At 40.4% G+C, this 20,289-nt stretch overlaps 1 protein-coding gene and 1 long non-coding RNA gene across 2 annotated transcripts in view; one reads left to right on the top strand and one right to left on the bottom strand.

The window, feature by feature from the left end:
* The window catches only part of LOC129212619 (uncharacterized), a 91,006-nt gene extending 84,327 nt beyond the window's left edge, over positions 1 to 6,679 (bottom strand). Inside the window, exons 1-2 of the long non-coding RNA XR_008579230.1 lie at positions 5,699 to 6,679; positions 5,228 to 5,394 (exon numbers count right to left, since the gene is read on the bottom strand). This is a non-coding gene — a long non-coding RNA (uncharacterized LOC129212619). The remainder of the gene's footprint in view (positions 1 to 5,227; positions 5,395 to 5,698) is intronic.
* Positions 6,680 to 6,798: 119 nt separating this feature from the next.
* The window catches only part of CLINT1 (clathrin interactor 1), a 52,085-nt gene continuing 38,594 nt past the window's right edge, over positions 6,799 to 20,289 (top strand). Inside the window, exon 1 of the mRNA XM_054841445.1 lies at positions 6,799 to 7,010. Within this exon, the coding sequence (XP_054697420.1) occupies positions 6,970 to 7,010 (41 nt within the window). The 5' untranslated portion in view covers positions 6,799 to 6,969. The remainder of the gene's footprint in view (positions 7,011 to 20,289) is intronic.

Raw genomic sequence — 20,289 nt, 5'->3', positions numbered from 1 at the left:
AGCCAGTTTGTCTGACTAAAACTGGCTGGATAATTCCAGGCTGGAGAGACACAGCCTGCCAGTCTGAAAATGTCTCCATCTACTTTCAATCCAAGTCCAGCTAAACATTTTGAAAAAGGAATCTGAAGACCATCTTGTGAAGTGTTACTATGGCAGTTTTAACTTCCAGCCAAATAAAAATGAGATGAATTTTTGGTTGTTCACACACTGCTTTCGTATCTCCCTATGTTTTGTCTGAAAATATGTATGTATGACCTTCAAGAGAAAAAGTTGCAGTGATTTCATTGACCATGTTTTACTGGCCCATCAAACAGCAGTTGCCCTGGGCCATAGCTTGAAGATGATTTTGATTTGCCATTTCTTTCACCTGTTTAGCGGGTTACTTAGTAGTGTCAAGAGGGAAGCATGACTATAACTCTCATTGTTCACAGCTGATGGATAGTCATAGTAGGGCTTTATCTGATGGGACATGTAAGACATTTATTATACTAGTTAATATATGTGAGAGTAGCCAGACCAAAGAGAAACAAGGTCTTCGGTCAGCAGTAAAGGAGATCTCTTTTCCTATAGTTTTGTGTCTCATGGTTGGATTCTCCTGTGTGTAAGAAGGAACAAACGCCCTCAGCAGCAGTAACACTGGTAACAGTGCTCTCCAAGGGGATTCCTAGCTATTCAATTGAACTCCTACTGCAGCCTTTCTACTACTACATGCTTACAGGGGTATTCATATGGTATCTCTCTCCACACAGCTGTGCATTTTCACAAAACATAACTTCATATCCTTAAGCCTGCCACCTCTGTATCTAATTTGTTTGCAATTGGCCTAACAGTAATTGCAAGGGAACTGAGACACAAATACAGAGACTGCAAGATCTCACAGGCTTCGTATCCTTAGGAAATCAGGCAAACAAGACTGTTCTGGCTTGGGATCTGGCACAAAGCTGAGTGACTTGGACTACAGTCAAACTGACAACATAACAAATGGGAACACTTACTGGCTGCAACCATACCCAAGCATTCTGACCTCACTAGTCTGGCATGTGCTTCTGGTTCAGCCCTGTTCTGCTACCAGTTTTCTAACTCTGGCCACTGTCACAGGAATTTTGGAACTTCGAACTCAAACTGCTAACCAAGACAAACCTGTCAAGGGCTGACTGTTACAAAAAGCAGAAGTGGCCTGTCCTTTTCTCCTCCTCCTGTATAGTATAAATGCTAGAAAGAGATGGATTGATGTCAGTGAACAAAAGAACTTACTGGAACAGCTGCATAATAGCAAATACCAGCAACAATGTGGGCTCTAGATTCTTACAATATACTGGAGCTAAAACAAAAGACTGAGTAATCTGGACATAAGTTTCTGTGAGAAGAATAAAGATCATGCAGGATTCATCTGAGAGAAGAGAATTCTACTCTGAGGATCAGCTCTCAAATATAAATTCCTAAATTTCCCTTGGAAAGTACCACAGCCACTTAAAGGAGGTGTCTAAGGGCATGGCAGAGATAGCTCTGACATCAGGACGTAATTCAGAGGGGTTTTCCCCATATTTTACACTTCTAACAGTGGGAGCATTTTAAAAACTATGGCTCAAAAGCCTCCTCAAGAAAAGCGTCAGATAATGCCATACCATCAGCCTGAAGGAAAGCTCAGAACATCTGATATCAGCCATTAGTTGGCAATCCCCAAACCCCACATTTTCATCCTAATTTGGAGCCATGCACACACTGCCAATTGCTAATGTGGGAGAAAACAAGAAACCAAAAAAACCCCAAGTAGCTCTGTAAAAAGTGGAACTAAAGAAGACTCCTTCCCTGGGGACATTTGTCTCACAGTTGATTGGTTTGATAATTAAATAGTAATATTTTGGCAGTAAGAATTCACCCCTTTCTAGACATCAGGGAATCCACAACAAAGAGCAACATTGTGACTGCCCTAGGCACAGGAAAAGCCAGAATTTGCTGCTTATTGGACAATGGAGAACCCTGAGAAGAGAACCTTGACCTTAAATGCTTTCCATTAAGGGCTGAGCTCAGCTTGCACTACTTTTTCAGGAGCAGTAACATTTATTTTCAGGAAACCTGTAAGAATTTTGCATATATTTGTAATTCTCTTTGAGAACTAAGCACCTCTGCCTCATCTAAGTGAAATGGTTCAACTGTTTCAAAAGATTGTGAGGAGGCAGAGTGAAATCCACAGTATGGAATCAACCTTCATTTCTTCAGGTTAGAAAATAAAGCAGCACCAGTGCTGAATGCAGACTGATGTTAACATTCGATACAGCCTCCCTGAAGGGACTTCCTGCAAAAAACTGCTAGTGTTGTCTTGGCAGAAGAAGCTGTCTGAGTGGCAGAGTCCTCCCAGCTTCTGAGATAAGTCACTACCTCTGCCCGGCACTCCCAGTCTTCCACAAGCATAAAACATGCGCAGTTGTAGTCTTGGCTTTAAAGCTTTAAATAGGATCATTTTCACTTCTTAAAAAACTTTGAAGAAGTTTGCTACCTACATTCCTTTATAGTGAATCAGACATGTCCTGGACATGCAAATGCAGTTAGCAAATGGGTGTAACACCTCAGCCAGGGGGAAAGAGGCGGTGTTAGGATGGATAAAGTTGGAACAGCATACATCACTGCCAGGGTCTCTTCTTCACTCACCCTGCAGTTTCCCCAGGGAGTATTCGCTGCCAATATTCCCTGCTACTGCCTGCACCCTAAGACTCTCTCCTCCTCATAGTAGTGTGGTATGGGCTGACGTGCTGAGTGGTGGAAGCTTTAGAGGGAGTTGTACGACGACACCAGTGACTGAAGGATTCTGCCATTTTTACCAGAGGCAGAAAAATTCTGTAGCAGAGCAGGAAGACAGTTCCCGAACCAGCCCACCTAGTGACTTTCTGTTTGTAACACGATATGTTTGTGTGTATGGGATGCGTTACAGAAAGACAGATTTGGATTTGGAGAAGCTTCAATTGTTCAGAAAAGCCTGGGACACTAACCAGCCTACAAACAGAGAACATTATTTCAATGTTACTTCTGCCCTATTGACTAATTCTTAGAACAAATAGACTTTACGAAATTCAGACTTCAGCTGTGTAAGTGGGTAAAAAGTGGAGCTTTGTGAAATCGTGAAAACAAAAACTGCTTTAAAGGAAACGTTTTTCTCAGTCTGTGCCACTGCCTCCCTCCCCTGCTGCAATGTGCTTTTCCTTGACATTCCTTTTTTTCTCTCCCCTACATTTTAATTGTAAATTAATCACTGACTTGGACATCTCTGTGCTCTGCATTAATATGGTTGATATTAACAACAATATTGCTCTCCAGGCATTTGGAATGTGCAAGACTTTTTGTGCACTAAATGGCCCATATTAACTTCTGGAATAGCCAGGTGCAAACTCTATTGCAGTGTTCAAATTAGTTCAATTTCTCTAACTGCTTCTCCTGTAACTGATGGCTCAAATTATAATAAAGTACAGTTCCTCTACATGATATATGTTACAACTACTACCTGTTATGCTGAATATTGCATTGCTTTGAAACTGCATTACCCTCTACCTATACCGATCAGATCTTTCTTTTAAAGGAACTACTTATGAACCAGAAAGTGTCTTCACATAATTCAGAAATTATACATATGCTCATGCACTTTATCAGTAGCTGACAGAATGGGGATGGCAAAATTACTGTCAGTCATGTTGCATTCAATCTCACATAAAGACCTGCTTTTTACTATACCTTGAAATTGACAATAAATGCCAGTCGTCTCTCCTTGCCCCATTACTGCATCCAGATATAGCTAGTAATGCTTAAAAGATACGCACCTTCATCTTAACTGCTTTTAAATTCCAGCTTCATTCTCTCTTTCTTCTGCATATACTGTTATTCTCCTATGCCTGTGTCTAAAATACTCTCTCTTTACTATTTTCTTTTTCTAGTGTATGATTACAGTGGGTCATAATTTTTTTTCACATGGAAACAAAGATTTGTAAAAAACAATCAATCAAATCAACCAAATCCTGATGGCTTATTGACCCCTAACTGTTTCAGTCCAAATGTCATCCCTGATGGGAAAACAGGGAGGAATGGGTGGATTTGACTTTGGGGGTATGTGCACCTTCAGGTGTGGCTAGAGTCTGGAGCCTGGAAACCACCTCCTGCAGCCCATCATGAGTTGGCAGGTCTGTTCCAGCACTCAGAACTCTGGGAGCTGCTTGTTGCTGCTCGAGGAATCAGTTTCATTGCACCACAGCAGACTCTGGAGGACTTGCAGTTCACCAGAAATATATTTAGAAATTTTATTTTGATCCAATATGGACTGAAGACAAATTTAAAAATAACATTTCTAGCGAATCAGAAAAGTTGTTTTTCTGCAACCTCAAATTATAATACTTTATGTCTTCTTTAAACAGATTATAAATGTCTTCTCCTACTTCTTAAGATGAATGTCCTCAGTTTATTCACAGAAAAAAATGAAGGGCAGATATCAAAGAGCAAGAGTTCTCACCCAGCTTGCTTTGCCAAGTGTTACGATATTAAATTAAGGATATCTCTCCTCCAAGTCCATGATGGAAAGGCACATGGCAATGTGCCCCACATCTGTGGGGACAGCAAAACTGGCACTGAGTTCAGTTAAACCCCAACCACAAACAGTCACCATAGATGTTGTGCTGCAGATTAAAATATCATCTCAGTGTTTAGTAGCATACAAAAAGGCAAACTTATGAAGGGAACTGAGGAAAAAAAAAACATAAAACATCAGTAGGCTGTTCAGTGTCTTCACTACTGCATGCAGTGCTGGTTCTTCCCCTTCAGCTTCAAAACAATACAGTAGAATTGAAAAAGTATGGCACAACTTCTGAACCAGGAGAAACTAAGTATACTGCAAGTCTTAGGCACAGTCAAGAAAACAGCACAGTAAGAAATCTACAGATTTCAAAATTCGCAACTGACAAGGAAAGGAGCAATAGGGAATTGTTACATAGTAATTCTCGTAATACTTAAACTAGTAATACTATTAAGGAGGCGATTTAAAACATACAAAAGGAACTATTTTTTCACACAACAGTTATAACACAGAATTCATTGCCACAATGTGTTGTGTAAGCTAATCTAAAAAGATTTGAAAAACAATCAGTTAAATTCATAAAACAAAAGTCCATCCAGGGCTCCTAAACAGAAAGCTTTAACACCAATACTCCAGAACCAAGTCCCTAAGCCACAGAAAATGGGAAAGATGTACCTGGGGGTTGATCCATCCACATTCACCAGTTCTTACATTCTTTAGACGAACTTCTAATACTTATTACTGTTAGTGAGAGGATGCTGGATTTGATGATCTGTTCAGGATGTTCTTATATTCAAATAGATTTCACTGAGCTGTTCAGGAGACAGAAGCTATGAAAGTACCTATGTAAGAAGATATAATGGGATGTCAGAAAATGGGCAGGTGATCAGCTGTTTAGCTTTCTGAATAGTTCAAAGAACCACTAACTCTTAAAAGAGGTGACTTATTTTATCAATAAGTGCAGATGCAACTGAACTTTCTCATGCCTTTTTTTGCAATTAAATGCAAAAAGTTTACAGATATATGTTGTCTTTGGATAAAATTTTGCAGATGTATATTGTCTTTAGGCAAAATATGTTCATTTATGACACAAGCTCACAAACTAGAAATATACATCAAGAATATATTATTGACTAACTATAATACCTAGACACTCTGTCCATGCCTTGTGACTTGCAAAGAAATAGCCAACAGACTTCCACTTCTCTTGAGAAGAAAGTCCCCCCATCATGACTGGTCATTCAAAACTCGCATTGAAAACAAGTTGATAGAGAACAAAAGTAAATGTATGTAATGAAACTGTCCAACAATCCTGATTATAACATCATTTGACTGACTTCTCTGTAGGCATTTCGCTGTGCCTTTGCATTATATCCAGGGAGCTGTGATTCCTGTTCAATACCCTGCATAGGCAATATTTGAAGATGGTCTTGCAATGCTTGGTGACAAGTGTATTAACAGTTAATATTCTCCTGAGGCAGCCTTAATGTACATGATTGTTCCTTGGCTTTTTGTCAATTGACTTGGCCTTTCTCGAGAAGTGGAGACAAGGTTCCCGCATGTGCCGCGCCCTGATGGACTGTGCTACCTTAGTGCACATGCTGCACCCTTTCGTCTGCTTTCCTGTGTCTCATTTCTTGCAGAAATCCTGGTCTCGGCCTGCAGGAGGAATCCAGAAAGTCCACCCAAAATTCACTGTAGTCCATACACCATGGTGAGTAAACAGGCAGTCACAAAGATAGAATGCGGCTCTTAAATGAGTTCCTCGCAATAAAAGTAGGGTATAAAACCATATTCTAGTCCAACATGAGTTTTACACCTGTGTTTTGTGCTTTAACCAGCTATTTACACAGACCTTTCTCCCTCCAGTGCCTCGCCTGGCTGTAGGTCAAGAAGTTCACCACAGGCCAGATGCTGCAGCAGCGTGAGGGCGGGTCAGAGCCGGGCTGGACCTGCACCCCAAAGATGAAGGCGGGCACAAAGCCCCGGTTGTACCGCTGTATGATAGTGTCGACAGAGCCCTCCCGACACGGCCAGCCCCAGCCCGGTCTGCCGCCCGCCCAGGGAAGGCGGCAGCACTACAACTCCCAGCAGGCATTGCTCTCGTCAGCGGAGACTAAAATTCCCAGCGGGCTCCGCGCCCGGCCGGCGCTCGGCTCCTAGCAGGCTTTGCGGGGTGGCCCGGCCTCCCCTCCCCGCTGGCGGGAAGACTACATCTCCCAGCAGGCCACGCGGCTACGAGACCTTCCATTTCCGGGAGCGGCGCCGCGTCCCTCGCTTGGCAGAGGCGGCGGCAGAGCCGGAGCGGGCCTGGCTCGGCGGCGCGGCGGCGGCTGCCCGGAGCGCGGCGAGCGGGGCCTCCTGGGGCCGGCGGCAGAGGGCAGCGAGGCCGGAGAGGTCTCCAGGCGGTCGGCACCATGCTGAATATGTGGAAAGTGCGAGAGCTGGTGGACAAGGCGTGAGTACGGCGGGGCGCGGGCAGGCGGGGCGGGGGGCCGGGGGCGGCTCGGTCGTGGCCCCTCAGCCGGGCCCGTGCTCCCCCCGCCCCCCTCGCAACATGGCCGCTGCCCCTCCCCCTGCTGAGGTGGCTGCCTCACACCCCCTCCGTGCCCCGCTGGCCCCCTTCCCCGCTCCCCTCCCCGCCTCCGGCCCCGCTCCCCGAGTGACTGCCCGGTGCGGCCCCCCACTCGTCCTCCTGGCGCGGCTTTCGCCTCTCCGACAGGCAGGGGTTGCTGTCCAGGTAGCCTGTGGCCTTTCCATTATGGCTGGTTGCTTTCCTGCCCCTCTTGGGCTCGTCTGGGCCCTTCTAGCTCTTGGTGAGCTGCGCTTCTTCTTTGGGTACCCCTTTGCCTGCCGGGGTCCTGGGCGCGTGTGTCCGTTTTGGTACGTGAGCCCTTAAAATCTGGCTCTGCTGGATTGGCTCCTGCCATGGCCCTTAGGCCGCTTAGGAGGAAACAGGCAAGTCACTCAAAAAAGGAGGGGAGTAGAGAACCACCTGTGCAGCAGTAAATTTTCAGAGTGCTTACAAAGTCACCACATGCTCTCTTAAGTGTCTTTCTCCTGCCTGAAGACAGGTCTCTACTGTGGTTGCCATTGACTCACCACCCTTGGGCTTTTCAGAGATGGTGCATGGTAGAGCAGTGAAATGCTCTATCCCATCCCTTGGACGTTTAAATAGCTCAGATATTTGCAAGTTTATTTCCTTAACTAGAACCTCCTCTCACTGCAAACTTAGCTGCAGTCATGGTTATTGTAATCATTGAGTTGCAGCTTGAGAATGTGACGTTATTGTTGAGTTTCTCAGCCACTCCTTTATTTTTGGCACGAGAAAAATTTAATATGGTAAAGAAACACAACAAAGATTATGTTTTGCCTCCTTAAACAATAAATCTTTAGGGCCAAACTTGGAGCACTCTTCCATGAATTGTGGACTACTTAGAGGACTAACTGGCTTAACATCTGTAGATTAGTAAATACCAAATGAGATTATGTGACCTGATAGTTGTATCTAGCCTTAGAAGTCAAAGGGTGAGTCTTTCAAAATTGAGGTTCTATTTTGAATGGTTTTATTTTTGTTTCTCCAAACAGTTCTTAAACTGGCCTGCTTTATATATAGGCTTAAAGACAGCAAACTGAAGAGAAATGGCAGCTTATTCATGACAATCGAGTATTTTATTTGTGGTGCTGTATACCACACCGAGACTTTCTAGGCCAAGAATCAGATGACATTGAAAAACCACAGTGACTTCCCCTGAGGAGGGTGTTTACTTTTTACAGCTTCTTGCATGCAAAGTCAGCACTTGTAAAGTAATGTTAATAATGTGACAAATGAGGTATATAGTAAGACAACCCAAATAAGCCTGTCTGAAGTTCCAGGATGTAAAAGGACGTTTTCAGGGAAAGCAAGCTTTTCCAAGTTTTGCTTGTGTGCCCTTATTTATGTAGAATTAATGATCGCTATAGCATTATAACACTGTCTCTGTTCTTGAAATGTTTACTTTTAAGGATATTTCATAAGTTATTAAGCGAAACAGTACATCAAAATCTGGTTTGGAAAAGACATTCCATTTCCAAAACAGGTGCAAGAAGTGGACATTTTAAATAATAAAAAATGGTTTTTGAATTAACTTTCTGGAAATAATCCAAATAAAGCAGGCTGTGTATTTAAAAAAAACCAAACAAGAGGGTGGGGGAAGTGTAGCCTGCAGAGTAAATAGTATTTAGAGACATCAAAATCAATAGTGCCATTGTGTGTGGTGCAGATTTGTCATAATGTCTTGTGTCTTAAGGCCATGACTTACAAAATTCTCTGCAGAAGATGCTAAGTGATACTATCTGCCTCATAAATAACTGCTGATGCTGTGGCAGGAACATACTGAACTTTAACAAGAAACTCTCTTTCTTTCCTTAAAAAAGGAATATGATTATATGGGGATTTTGAAAATGTGCAAATAGCTTGAAATTTCACTAGTTCAAGCTTCGCTAGCTTTGTAGTGCTTCTTAGCTCTGCATCTTGGTTCCATATTCAGCTGATACTTACCATCTTGGAATTTCAACTTACTCGTCTGGTTTTTTAGCCTTATTTGGGCTTCAGGTGGCTGAGAGATTAGGTCAGAGATATTTCAAGGTAGAAGACTTGTATTGATTCAGATTTTTTGCTGTGTGAAAGTTCAGTAAGCGATGATACATAGTTAAGCTACTATTATTTTGTTCAGTGTCTGTGGGCCACTTTAACAGCAAAAAACCTAATTGAAAATGGTAACCTATTAAAATTCTTCAATGTTTTAGAACCTAAAAATAAGTTAACAACTGCAAAATACACAGGAAAAATTCAAGTTTGTATTTAGTATTATTGAAGTATTTGGTATTTATGTTTACTTCAGTGTGATAGAAATTGAGCAATCCAGTTCATTAGGTCAGTTCTGCTTTGTAGTTCTTTCCACTAGAATCACCTCTATTATTTGTATTGTAGCATTTTCTAGTAACTCAGAAGTATGGATCTGCATGCTTTTGTGCTTAAGACAGTTATTTTTGATACTGAATGGTGGTCCTATTATATATGAAGTTTAGGAAGACTATGTGATTGAGTATCAGGTTTAGACTGTCCTAAGATGTGACAAGATACTTTGTTATGTGGGGGTTTTTTCCTCTTTTTTGGTAACCTCATTGTTCTTAGTTGCTAATATAACTCTCCCCACCCTTAAAATTTAAGTGCCTTGATTAGTTGCGAATGAACAGTAATACCTTGTTTCTAACTGAGCATTAAGAATAAGTTTGGGGCTTAAATCAAATAACTAATAAAGCCTGCCTGTGCCTAGTAAAATTTGCTTGTCCTAAGCTTTATTCTTGCAGTTTCTAAATAAATGTCAAACTTCTTCCACCCTCCAGTTTCTTCCCAGGTACTGGAATGTGCGTGAGATTTCCTCAAATGCGTGGCATTAAATTGAGTTACTGTTGAGTTTCTGGTTAGCTTGTAGACCTACATCTTCTAAACTACATTTTCTTATTCCTTCTGGAATAAATTCTATTTCATATTATTTTGTTATGTGAATAAATTAACTTCAGAAGGCAGCTGTTCACTTGTATGGGGGTTTTTTCCCCAGTAGGTCAAAACTGAACTGGAAAGTAAACAAAAGAATTGGAAAATAAATGCAACCCTCTGTGCTCAACTTGTTTGCTCTATAACAGTAAACTCAGTTTAAATGGCAGAGGTTTCTGATGGCTCAAGTCCAGGGTGGTGCTTGATGAAAAGTTAGTGAGTCAGGTGGCAGTTCTGAATCACTCCTGAAGTAATGTTGACTTTGTTAGATTCTGTTTTGTCATTGACTTAGGTTAGGTCTGCAGTAGGAATATGTAGCCAAAGCATTATCTGCAAGATGTGGCCAATTTTTCTGACCTAACGAGCTGCATAGCAGCATCTTAATGTGACAGAGTGCAGAGGCACGCATCGCATAGTTTAGATAACTGGTGGGAGTGTGAGCTGTAAGAACATTTGGCAGGTGGCAAGTGTGCTGGTCACCAGCTATCCCACTGCTCTGCTGTACAACGGGTTTTGCAGCATTGTCTCTGGATGACCCTGTGACAGTAGTCCTGCATGCTCTGCGGCTCCCATAGCAGGCGGTTCAGGTTACCCATGCCTGCTGTGAAACAGCCCTGTAGTTGTGATGAAACTTGAGGATAAGTGTTGCATTTGAACTGCTTGTGAGCTGCATGAGGCTAAGGATCTGCAGGTTGGCCAGTACTCTGTAGAAGCAGCTTATATGAGAGATGTTGTATTTTTATTGGTATAGGTGCATCTGTACTTTGATAATCAAACTATCAAAGGCCTCAACCAAGTATCTCCCTACTGTGTGGTAACAGAACTGGCAAAAGGTATTACAGTCCCTGAGATACAGTTCTGGAGTCCTGGCTATGGAAATCTAGAGTATTATGCAACTTGGTAACTTCCTTTTTCAATCTTATTAGACAAGTATATGTTGTGCTTTGTGTTCCCTGTGACATTTACAGGGGACTTCTACAAAGAAAACCCCATGGCTTTTTCAAAATAAAACAAGGAATATTAAGAAACCCTGTTAAAACATTTTTTTAGCATGGCAGAAGCAGGAAGTTATTAGCTTGGCCTTGTGGCCAAGTTCAAAAGCCAGGCCATCATATTTCTCTCTAGTTTTGTGGAATCCTCTTTTCCTGAAGCAGAATCTACTGATTCTTATTTTCCTGAAATGTTACTGTATTTTGCTAACCTAGCACAAGGTGGTTCTGCTTAAAGCAGAAGACAACAGCACTCGTGCATATGTAGTTAGCAAGGCTAGTTGGAATCCTCATAGCAATAATTCCTCTCTTAATATAAGATATCATTGTAACTTAACGCTTTTGCTAACTAGTTTGTGTCACAGACATGTAGGACATGCAGTAAGCAGGATGGAAGACCTTTGGACCCATTGAAATTAGATTGCTGCCTGTGTCACAATGTGATGAGACTTTACAGCCACTTTCTTTAAAATTTCATTACCATGCTTAGCTTTTGTGATCTTTTACATGCATGACCAGAATGCAAGAGAGCTCATTTTAAGCACCTTCCACACATCAAAGGGTAAGAAACAGCCTAATTAAAAATTTGGTGAAGGTGACAGATGTGTATGTAGTAAGGACAGTATAATCCAGACATTTGTTTGAATTAGTTAAGGTGGGTGAGATAGTTGTCACTGAGTTTTTGAGCTTCTTGGGTGTATACTTAAAAGGAAGAGGAGAGAACCTGTGAATTTCTTGCCAGTATTAGGAATATGACAGCCACCATCCTCCTGTTTTTCCATGCCCCTTCCAGTTTAGTTGTTTGTCCACCTAGCGGAGTCCTAACTCCTTTGCTAGGACTACTCTTAGCCACACCTTTCTAGTGACCCAGCAGAGTATTTGCCCTCCCTGATGTTGTAGAGTGGGAGTTGAAGTGTTACAGAGCTATGTTTTCATAGATTTTGCAAGCTTGATGAATTGCCCAAGTATGTAATATCTTAAGCTGTTTTTAACTGGAGAGCAAATTGTCTTGTTTAGAACTGATCATAATGCTTGTATGGATACTAAATGATGGAAGCATTTATAACACTTGAAAATTTATTTGTAGAGTAGGCACTAGGGCCATCTGTTATTTGTTCCGATCTTATATCTATGCAGAGAGGAAGGATTTTTAGTGTTAGTGGAAGAGCTAAAGGTGCTGCTGTCATCTGCTCCAATACAACTAGGTGGGGAAGAAGCTTTTTTAGTTAATAAACAGCATGTTTTCTTCAATACTTCCAATTGTACAAGGTGTAAAGAGAAGGATAAATTATTGGTAAAACAGTGAATTACTACTTCAATTGTCATTGCAATTCCTAGCTGTTGTAGTCAAAAGTAAGGTGTGTAAATTAGACTTTGCACTTCAGCTAAGGAGTAGAGGTTTCTGGACTACCCCCACCTCACAGATGAGGGGAAACTAAAAAGATAATTGTGTCAAGTAAACAAAGTCATAGTGAGTTGATAACAGTTAAAACTCTGGATTTGCTGACTTCCAGTCTGATGATGTTGTCTGCTAGCTCATGCTATGTATGCATTATACTTACTAATATGATAAGTACATACCAGTAACTAACCCTACAATTACAGGGCTTACAGTTAACTCTCAGTTGCTCATTGCCTGTAGTATGCTCATGTTTGACCAACGTATAAGCAGGATCCTACATATACTCAGCTGGGGGTTTTAAATCCTCTTTCTTAACTACTTTCTTTTTTAATGTGCCTGTAATTGTTCTTGTTTACGGGTGATTTTCATATGGTTCATGGATTTGTCCACCCAGACTATTGAGCTCTTCTGTAATGAAGTGCTGTTTGCTGGTTTAGTAATAGCAGGTATTATGGGAAATGATCCATCATATGATATATCCAGCGAAAGGGTAAATAACTGTCTAACAGTAGTCCATTGCTATCTGACCTTCCTGTAAACTCCTTTGCTCCAGTTCCAGGATCATTTAGTTTTCTTTATATGTAAGATTTATTTTGGTTTGCATAAGCAAGATCTTCAGAGCAGTGAACACTTCCATCGTTTTATGTAAGGGACAGTTAACCCTCACTGCATGAGTTATCCTCCTATTGCTGCTTAAGAGATGTCCTGCTGATAACTGCTTTAAGAACAGCATTTTGTATCGTTATTACAAGCAAGATGATGATGATTATCTCCAGCACTATAAGGAGTTGTCCTCTGCCTGGATACCAGAGAGTGAGAGGGAAGAAATAGTCTTGGGAATGCAAAGGAAGAATGTATTTGAACATCTCATTTGGTTCTGCAGCAGTGTGTGGCTGTGTCTGCCAAGTACTTGTCACAGCACTTGTTCTTAGGGCTTTCCTCCTTCCTTTAAAAAACTGCCAGAAAGTTGTTGGTTTTTAATAAGGAATAAAAATGGTTATAGTCTTTGGGCCATGTACTTTAGTATTGGTGATAAGCATCTTTCAAAGTATTATGCTCTGTTATCTCATGTACATAGGTATGTCATTCTCCTGTTTGAATATTCAGCTGGTGGAGTAATCAAAGGTAGATATATATTACAAGCTGAAGTATATATTAAGAGTTAGCATAAGGTAATTGTGACCAAATACACAAGTTTCATTAACACACTCCTTCAAGTGGTGCTTTTGTTAGTGCTCTTTCAAATGTATTATTGCTATTTTACACCCTATGGAAGCTAACAATAGTTTGTACTAAGTTGCATAAGGCTAGCTAAGGTGTTGGTCTTATGTATTTTCAGGGAATCTAAGTGATGTGTGTATGTGTGACAAGTTCTGTGTCCTTGAAGTACTTTTAAAACATAGCTTTGCATTGCCTGGCCAGAAATAAGACTAGGCTTCTGCTTGGGAAGTAAATGAAGCTGGTCAAAGATAAGAGCCTTACCTACATCACTGTGTGCAACTGTGGTCAAAAGGATCAAGGTGCTTAGTTCTGTGCTAATTCCTCTTGGTTGTGTTGCCAGCTATGTACTATAAAATATTAGCTGATTTGCATAATTATTTCATATACAAGATATAATTACTTCCAAAGCATTGTGCAAATGTGGAACACACTACTGCTTTCTTTCCTCAGGCCTCCCTATTTCAAGGTGCAATTCTAAGGATTGCAATGGTCCTAAAATGCAATCCTGAAATTCTAATCTGATTCTTGTATCTCATATCTGCCTCAATTCGTTTCAAGTTTTAAATGAACTTCTGTATTTATATGAAAAGGGTAAGCTTTTGTAAAAACAGAAAGACGAGATGTTGGAGAATGAGTGAAGCATTGTCTCATAGTAGGTTTAGAACACAAAAATGTGGTGATCTTAAGAGTTGTATGTTTCATTTTGGATCTTTTGGAATTTCTCCATTGGTTTATTCTGAAGCTTGGTACACAGCTTGTCCAGAAGTTATAATACACAAAGTCCCATTTGAAGCTGGGAAACTCATCTCCAACGTGCAGAACATGACCTGTTGCTTCAAGTATGTTCCAAATACTTTGCTGGCATGTGCTTGATGTGAAACTTCAACTTCCAAACCGCCACTGTGTTCCAAACTAGCATTAAGACAGTATGTAAAAAAGGGAGGGAAAACTGAAACTTGATTTTGGAAAAATCATGACAGCTACTCCCTTTAATTGCCTTTTTTACTAAAACAAAGATGTACAATAGCATAAACTTCTGTTTAAAGTTGACTATTTTACAGACTTTGTTTAAAAGCTTATCTCCATTTTTTTTATTCATAAGGCAAAACTAATACAGGGCAAGAAAATGAAAAACTAAATTACTAGCAAATGTACTAAGTGAATGAAGCATTCAGTTTTGCAATTGGTCTTTTTCCAGCTCCTTAGTGTGCTGGATCTTACTGACATAGGCCAAATATGGGCCCAGTTATAGAAGAAGATTGACAGCTGCTGTCATCTTTTGGTTTGGAGCATGAGCTTTATTTACATGTGCCATTTGAATAAACAGCTGTGGTATAGCTAAATCTTTTAAGGATACTCAGTAGCCTCTTTAGAAAGAGGTGTTGTGTAGGGGAACATAGGTCTTTCATGACAAAACCGTCCCTCTATTCTGCCTCTCTGAAAAATAAGATCTGATTCTAACTGGAGTGCAATTTGTCGTTTAAGGTACAAGTCTCTGTTAAGATAAGACTGTGTGAAATTGTTACAAGTTGGTAGTTCACTTCTTTCCAGAAAGCTGTGTAGGCTGTGGTTCTCTGAGTATTTTTTCAATAATAGCGTTAGAAAAAGTATTCATTGCTTGTTTATTTTTGTGTCATGTGCTGTGTAAGTGTGGTGGCTTGGGTTGCTGTGCAGTGAACCAGATAGAGGAACAGATCCAATTGGAAGCTTTCTCTCTTCCTTTGTGTCTCTCCCAAAAGGACTTTGTAGATTATTTGGTTTTAAGTTAGATCAGTTCCCTAAACTTGTTTGTCATACAACTGCACGAGAGTGTCCCTCAGATATCTGAGGAAGCAGGGTTGAGATGGGAGGGAAGGGGAGAGGAGAGGGACCATTAAAGCTAGTGTAAGTGGAGGACATGGAACACATGGCTGAGTGTCCCCTTGTAGTTGCCCTGAAGTCACAAACACTATCAGCAATATCATAAATATGAAAACATAGCCTAAGCTGTGAAATCTTAGGTTGTAGTTTCAGTCAGTGTAAGCGTAGGCTGATGGTAAAAGAGGTTTCACAGCCTTCCATCTGCCGCAGACTGCACACTTCTCTCCCTTTTGCTGGCACTAGCATACTTTCTGCTTCATGAGAGAATCTCTCTCGCAGACTAACCAGTTGTTTTTGCCAATGTAATTCTCCACTGGATCAGTTCCCTGGTATAGTTAACTCCATGGTCACACAAATATTTGTACTGGCATAAAGGAAGGAATGGTATTTGGAAAGAATAAGTGGCTGGGGGCAAAGGAGGGCAAGGTACAGGTTTAGGGCTTGAAGTACACCCTTAGCATGTGGTTTCACAAGCAGGTAGAGGAGCTCTAAGGTTATTCTTCCACTAAAAGAGAATGTCCTGCTTTTATACCTAGCCATTCACTGTCTTTGCCTTCCTTATGCTGCTGGTTGTATTTGCTTGCGCTATCTTGCTGATGTAGCGGAAAAAAAACCCCAAGCTTTTAGGGTTCATAACTGATTTGGCAGCGTGCTGTGTAAGCAGCTGTTCGTGGCACCACAAGCACTTCTGTTGATGGGGAAAGGACAGGAACCCTTTTTCAATGATAATACATTTTTATGTAACTTTATTATATGAAACTGCACTGTTAGTGGTATCTGAGTTGAAAACTGCTCTAAAAGATCACAAATTTAAGTCCTAAGTTTCAATTTCTTAAAGTTGCTCTTCTATTTTGTGTATCACTACTTCAAGCTCCTGCGCTAACCTTTTTATGTTTGTATCACTTGTGTTGGGCATATGCATCAATATTTCTGGTTCCACTCTCAGGTCCCAAATTTGGGAGAAAGGATATAGATTGAATGAAATACAGTTGTCTTGTATAGTGCTACTTTGAATGATTCAGGCTGGAAGTGATCTCAGGACCCAACAGATCTTCGTATGAGATGCTTTCAATTCAATTTAGAAGTGCAGCTAATTATACTAGAAATAGTGGTAGTATTTCAGTTATTACAGAGTGGTGAGAGTGGTATTCTGTGTAGGCTGTTATTTTAAATAGATTAAATCTTTTTGGATGTGTTTGGTTTGCCGCTAAAAATGAAACTAACATGACAACACCAGTATTATTAGTGTGTATTTATGTGTTTTAAGGAAACTAACTCAAAGCTGTTGTATTCTTCCCTCCCCTCATCCAAATAGTGTGTCCTATCCTAACCGGTTAAATGCTGACTGCATGCTTAATAGATATTAACTGGTTCATTTGGGATACAATTAGAAATATTAGTGTATATTCAACATGTTTAATGAGACTGACCTGCATTTTTCTAATCTGTTGTAATAATAATGAGACCTATTGGGAGTTAGGGAGTAGGGGTTTTCTCTGCTCCATTCTGAGTCACAACAAGAAATGTTTTTCTTGCTGGTTGCTCTCCCCATCCTGTCAAGCTGTTTAGAAGCATCCTAATGTACATTACGGACTGTTCAGTGTTTCCTCTCAAGACATCACTTCATATTTCGTGAACAAATACATCCCTATGTGATTCTTGGGAGGTGTGTGTTTTGTCTTCTGTGAGCCTACCCAGCTGAAGGTTTCTCTTAAGTCCATTTCGAATGTAAACAGAAGAAAAAGGCTTGGGTGGATGCATCTTCTGAAAAATAAATTACAGTCTTGGTAACTTAGAGCTGATACCTTCATGATTGCTGTCACTTTTAATTATTCCTTGTTTTGATGATTACTTAATAATTTTAACTCTTCTTCCATATGATCGTGCAAAAAGAGGTGGACACCCCTCCCCCCCACCGTTCAAAGGTGTTTATTGTCTAAATGGGTTAACTTCTATCACAGTGGTTTATCTCTCCTTGCTACGAACAGATGATTGCATTGCTTGAGACAGCTTGAAAACTTAGTGCTAATAGATGTCTAATTGGGAAGTGGAGTCTCTTAGCCTTTACACTGCCAGTGTCAGGTTTTTGTTAATTATGCGGTAACTGTAACTTCTGTAGCTGCAAACATTAGATCATAAAAATCCAGTAATCTTACAATTAGAGAGGAAATAAATAAATAGTTCATGTATTGAACCATAGTGAAACTGGTTTGTTGTAAATACACAGTGTAATTTGATATTATCATCTGTATGTGGACAGGAACTAGAAACTGGGGCTTGGAGGCAAATGAAACAGCTCTTGTTACCTTTTTAGGGCATAAGAGTTACTTGATCTCCTGGAGGAACCAGTTTAACAAATGATACCTATGAAAGGAGAGGAAACATCATTATCCTCCACAAATAAACATGGCTTCACATTTTGAAAGTTAATTTGTATGTAATTTGCCACACTCGTTTGACAAAAGAATGCTTGCTGTGAGTAAAAAGGCATGTTTGTGAACTTGCGGGTTTTTAGTTTGCCAAGCAACCCTTTTTGTTTAGTGTGAGATACCAATCTGAAGATTCTAATGAAATAATGAATATTAGCATCATAACATTCATATCTTAATACTTCATTTATTCTGAATGGTGTGTTCTTACTGCTTGTGCCCATTTTTGGATACTCTGCTGTGAACTGCTGTAGGACACTGCCATTAACTATTAACTAATGTTACTTTGTCCAACTGCTTAATACAGTAGTAGAAAGATTTCTAGGTTGTGACCTGTCTTCATAGAAAATAGAATGACAAAAAGAAAATAGGTATTAAGCTAATTTAGTCTATTTAGGATTATGGTGACTGCTTTTTATTCTTAGGTACACTTGTAGCGGGAAAGAAACATAGTAATCCAGGGTTACTAAAGGATGAACAATCTAAAGTAGGAAAAGAGGAGATTCTTTTGAAACATTTTTTTTTGCTTAACTTTTACTGGCTGCAGTATAGTAAGCTGAAAACTAAGTAATTGTGCCATTCGTAGGAGCTGTGTTTGAACTGATTTAAATTCTGTGCAAGAATTTTTTTTTTCAAGAGTGTTCTTGAAACAGTGATGTAATTATATGAAATTACATCTGGACAGAACACTTTTTTTACTGTGAGGGTGGTCAAACACCAGAGCAGGTTGCCCACATGTGCTGTGGGGGCTCCATCCTTGGTGATACTCAGAACCTGTCCAGACATGGTCCTGGGCAACCTGCTCCTACTAGCCCGCTTGAGCAAAGCGGGTGGGCTGGGGGATCACAAGACCTCCCTCCCAGCCTCAGCCATTCTCTGGTTCTGACTCAGCTCTCTGGAACTATAAGAGCTCTTTACAGAATACTAAAATGAAGATCAGCTAGAATATATCAAATGAAAGTGGACTGAGAAGTTACAACAGTCCTGTATTTCCTAACAGTTTTTTTGGGGGAAAAAACACTTTACTATTTCTACCAGTGGAAATGTCATGAGTGACACAAAGTACATTGTGCAGCCCTTCTATAGTATTTTATGATTGTTTCATGTGCCATGAGCCTCATCTGTAATTCTCGTATCAGTTAAATTATTTTGTGCTTTTGATTATATATGGTGTACTTATCCCATGTAATAAGATGTTACAGAAGAAATAGTGGGGAAACAGCTGGTTGTCAGCATAACTTTATTATGATTATACAAAATTAACTTGATCAGGAGATGACAACTAATAGGAGGAAGGCCTCCAGTTGGTGAAGAGAAAAATAATCGTTATAGGTCTATTGTACAAGATGTACATGTGTTACAAAGGGAATCTGTCTTGGCTTAAGACAGATTATAGAAGACTGAAGAATAAGGTGGAACCTGGAATATTTTTCTTTCAGAGAATTTTGGATAAATCTATTCTGTCAGTGTCCCATTTTAAGAGTGGGGTTAGCAGGACTCTGTTATAGGCCAAGCACAAAATAACACAGGCACGGCTGAACAGTTGAGCAACAGGATGAAGAAAACTTTCAGACCAAAGTAACAAGCAAACCGTGTCACCTAGTCAGTCCCAGTGAACTGAAAATTGAGGACCAAAGGTGTGAGGGCAGAGCAAGAACGAGGACTGTATTACTTGATATCCTCCCAGCCCACGTGGATGGCAGAGAGGTGATGTGGGCAGGGAACGTGATAGCAATGGGTGACTTCAGGTATCCTACGTAGGTTAGATGCACATTGCATCAGCATCTCATACTGAGGACAGTACACATTTAGATGATCAGTGGTTGGTTCACCAAAGAGCTAGTGAAAAAGACAGAAGTGGTAAGCCTTGACTTGATCCTGACCGTGCATTGCTTCTGGTTCAGCATATTACTGTTAGAGCCACTCTATGATAGCGAACATAAAGCACTTGGATTAAAAGTCTTTTCGTGAGCATAAAGAAAAAAAGGGTACACTTTTCAAAAAGGTTGCTTACATAAAAATTGGGATTTTCTTTTTTAAAGCTTTCAAGGGCACGCTGAAGAACAGAATCCTTGCAGATGATGTAGAGATAACAAAAATGCTATATTGGTGGCTCATAATGAAACTGTTTCCACTTCTCAAAGACAGTGATGAAAAAGAAACATCATTGGTGAAAAGGAGGATTAAAGAAATAATTCAAAGCAAAAACATGTGTTTCAGAAAGCTGAAATGTCCATTTGAAGAAAATGCAAAGTTTAGAGTTGCTAGTCATTCTCACGTAAAAACAAAATGAGACA

Source organism: Grus americana, chromosome 14 (genome assembly GCF_028858705.1).
Source record: "Grus americana isolate bGruAme1 chromosome 14, bGruAme1.mat, whole genome shotgun sequence".
NCBI lineage: Eukaryota > Metazoa > Chordata > Aves > Gruiformes > Gruidae > Grus > Grus americana.
The sequence above is the reverse complement of the archived record's forward strand: the minus strand, read 5'-3'. Positions and strand labels throughout refer to the sequence as shown.